General features: G+C 35.6%; 1 protein-coding gene across 1 annotated transcript; it reads left to right on the plus strand.

Moving 5' to 3' along the window:
* The first annotated feature begins 392 nt into the window (after nt 1–392).
* On the plus strand, nt 393–1015 carry LOC112168804 (monothiol glutaredoxin-S6). The gene has a single exon (XM_024305724.2). It carries the CDS (start codon nt 488–490, stop codon nt 803–805), a length of 318 nt encoding a protein of 105 aa, XP_024161492.1. The 5' UTR covers nt 393–487; the 3' UTR covers nt 806–1015.
* Nucleotides 1016–2455: the final 1440 nt, after the last annotated feature.

A 2455-nucleotide genomic window follows, 5' to 3' on the forward strand; every position in this document is an offset into this window, starting at 1 on the left:
CCTCACTCTTACACAGTTAATTTGCACATTTAATTACCATGTAATGTATATGCCGACTTGTTCACTATTTATTCCATATAATATTCATGAGCGTTTCCAATGCCCTCAATTGCCGAAATTCTGGTCACATACGTAACATTGCGTACGAAGTTACGTACGAAGGATGTTGTCATTATCCAATGAGGTTACTATAAAGCAATGATCATAAAGGGTATTTTGGGAATCAGATTACATGATATCATGGTATCTTTAAGCTAGCTAAGCTTTTCTTTTGTTCTTTGTGTGGATATTAAAGTTCTCAAAATAATGCAATTACCATTTGCCAGCACACTGAATATCAACCCCCTATAAATAGACCTTGCTATCCATAATGAACATCATCAACCAAAAACCTTTAGTTCACTTAATTACTTCACTAGCTCTACAAATACTAGTATACTACTGCTTACTACAAACTTCTAAGTATTCTCTCAGCTCCAAGTTAGAGATGGACATGGTGGCAAGGTTGGTGGACGAGAAGCCGTTGGTGATCTTTAGCAAGAGTTCGTGCTGCATGAGTCACTCGATAAAGACATTATTGTACGACTTTGGGGCAAACCCTACGGTGTACGAGCTCGATCAAATGCCGAACGGGCAGCAGATCGAAAGGGCGCTGCTGCAGCTCGGGTGCAGGCCGAGTGTACCTGCTGTATTCATAGGGCAACAGTTTATCGGTGGTACGAATACGGTGATGAGTCTCCATATGCAGAATAAGCTTGTGCCGTTGCTCATGAGGGCAAAAGCTATATGGATTTGGAACAACTAGTAGTGTTGCTTTAGGCATATATATGCGACTGACTTCTATAGATATTGATAAACGGGTTCTATGTATTAATGAAGAGCCTCTTTTTTTGAATTTCCTCTTTGGCCGTTGAGGCTCTTTCTGTGTTTTTCTTTCGGTTACTGGTAAAATCAATACTAAAATGAGAAGTTGAGAACTATAATATTACTACTGGCACGTTTCTGATGGATTTTGTATATTTATGTGATATGTAAAGAACTTTTTCTTTTTTGGGTTAATGCAACATAGAGAGAGCCATTAAATTCAATACAGCATAGACCATACATGCATTTAAGAGTGGAGGACATGAATCCAAATTAATCCTCATGAGAAATATAACTACAAAATTAGAAGTTACATGCATATGGTGACGGCACAGTTCTTTTTTCTTTTCTTTTTTTGATTGAAAAGCAGTAAAGAAGTTATTTTCTTGATTAACTCTAAAAAAGACTACATCAAACTGGGGAATGCTGTTCTCAAAAGACTGAAAGAGAACCCCCAGTACAGTTTACACTAAACTTGTGACGGCAAAGTTTGACATTCTAGATGAAAATTTTTATAGTGTCCCATATAAAAGATTTTGAAAGAACACCAAGTATGAATATCAACGTAAAATTTGAATAAAATGTTAGTCTGAAGCCATTATATACACATAACAGATACATATATTTGAACATTTTGCCTATCTATTTTTGTGTTTTCTTTGGGTTCCATTATATATCTTCCTTCTACTTTTTTTTTTCTTTATAAAAGAGGATTAAAGGATTTCACTCCTACTCCCGTGATGACTCGAACCCATGACTTCGTACATAGGTAGTGGGTGCTCTAACCACTGAGCTAACACCACTTCGTCTATCTTCCTTCTACCTTCCCGTTGCATATTGGTTTATTTCAAATTCTCAAGCAATTATTGGTGGACTCAAATATTTTTGTACGTACTTAGAGGTAAAATATATTTCCCCTCTAAAGCTTTGATATACATATCAGTTGGTACTTAGTACAGATTGTAAGCTAGAATGCAAGAATCAAACTCTCCTCCATAGTTTTGTCGTGAGAATTCGAATTAAGATATAGATCGATATATATAGATGCTTAATGTTTCACTAGAGCTCTTCGATCCCCAAATAAAGTGAAACAATTATAGCAAACAAAAAAAGGTAATAACCCAGATGCGAGTTGTCCAATCCAATAGTACTAAATCCATTACTCGAATATGTGAAGCTAAATGCCCTAGAAATTGAGTGAAGCTGATTCGGTGAGGAGGACACACTTATATATGAGTACACACGTGTTGCATGCATGCATATATATGCAAAGTCCCGATTAAAAGATGCCGCGGCATCCACATATTACCACTTTGAGACGACAACAAAATATGGATGGGGAGCCACGTGAAGATGATCGAACTGTATGGTACAGACGAAAACAACATCCTAATTATTAAAGCTAATTAAAGTTTATATATATATATATATATATATATATATATATATATATATATAGGGCTTCTCACGTACCTTTTACTTAGGTACGGATTTTCGGTTTTTACTCATTTTTTTATCACACATTTACATTTTAACCGTTTTGCTTTTAGGTCCTAATGTATATATCATCTCTGCAAAATTTCAGCCAATT

The sequence above is a fragment of the Rosa chinensis genome, chromosome 6 (genome assembly GCF_002994745.2).
Source record: "Rosa chinensis cultivar Old Blush chromosome 6, RchiOBHm-V2, whole genome shotgun sequence".
Classification (NCBI taxonomy): domain Eukaryota; kingdom Viridiplantae; phylum Streptophyta; class Magnoliopsida; order Rosales; family Rosaceae; genus Rosa; species Rosa chinensis.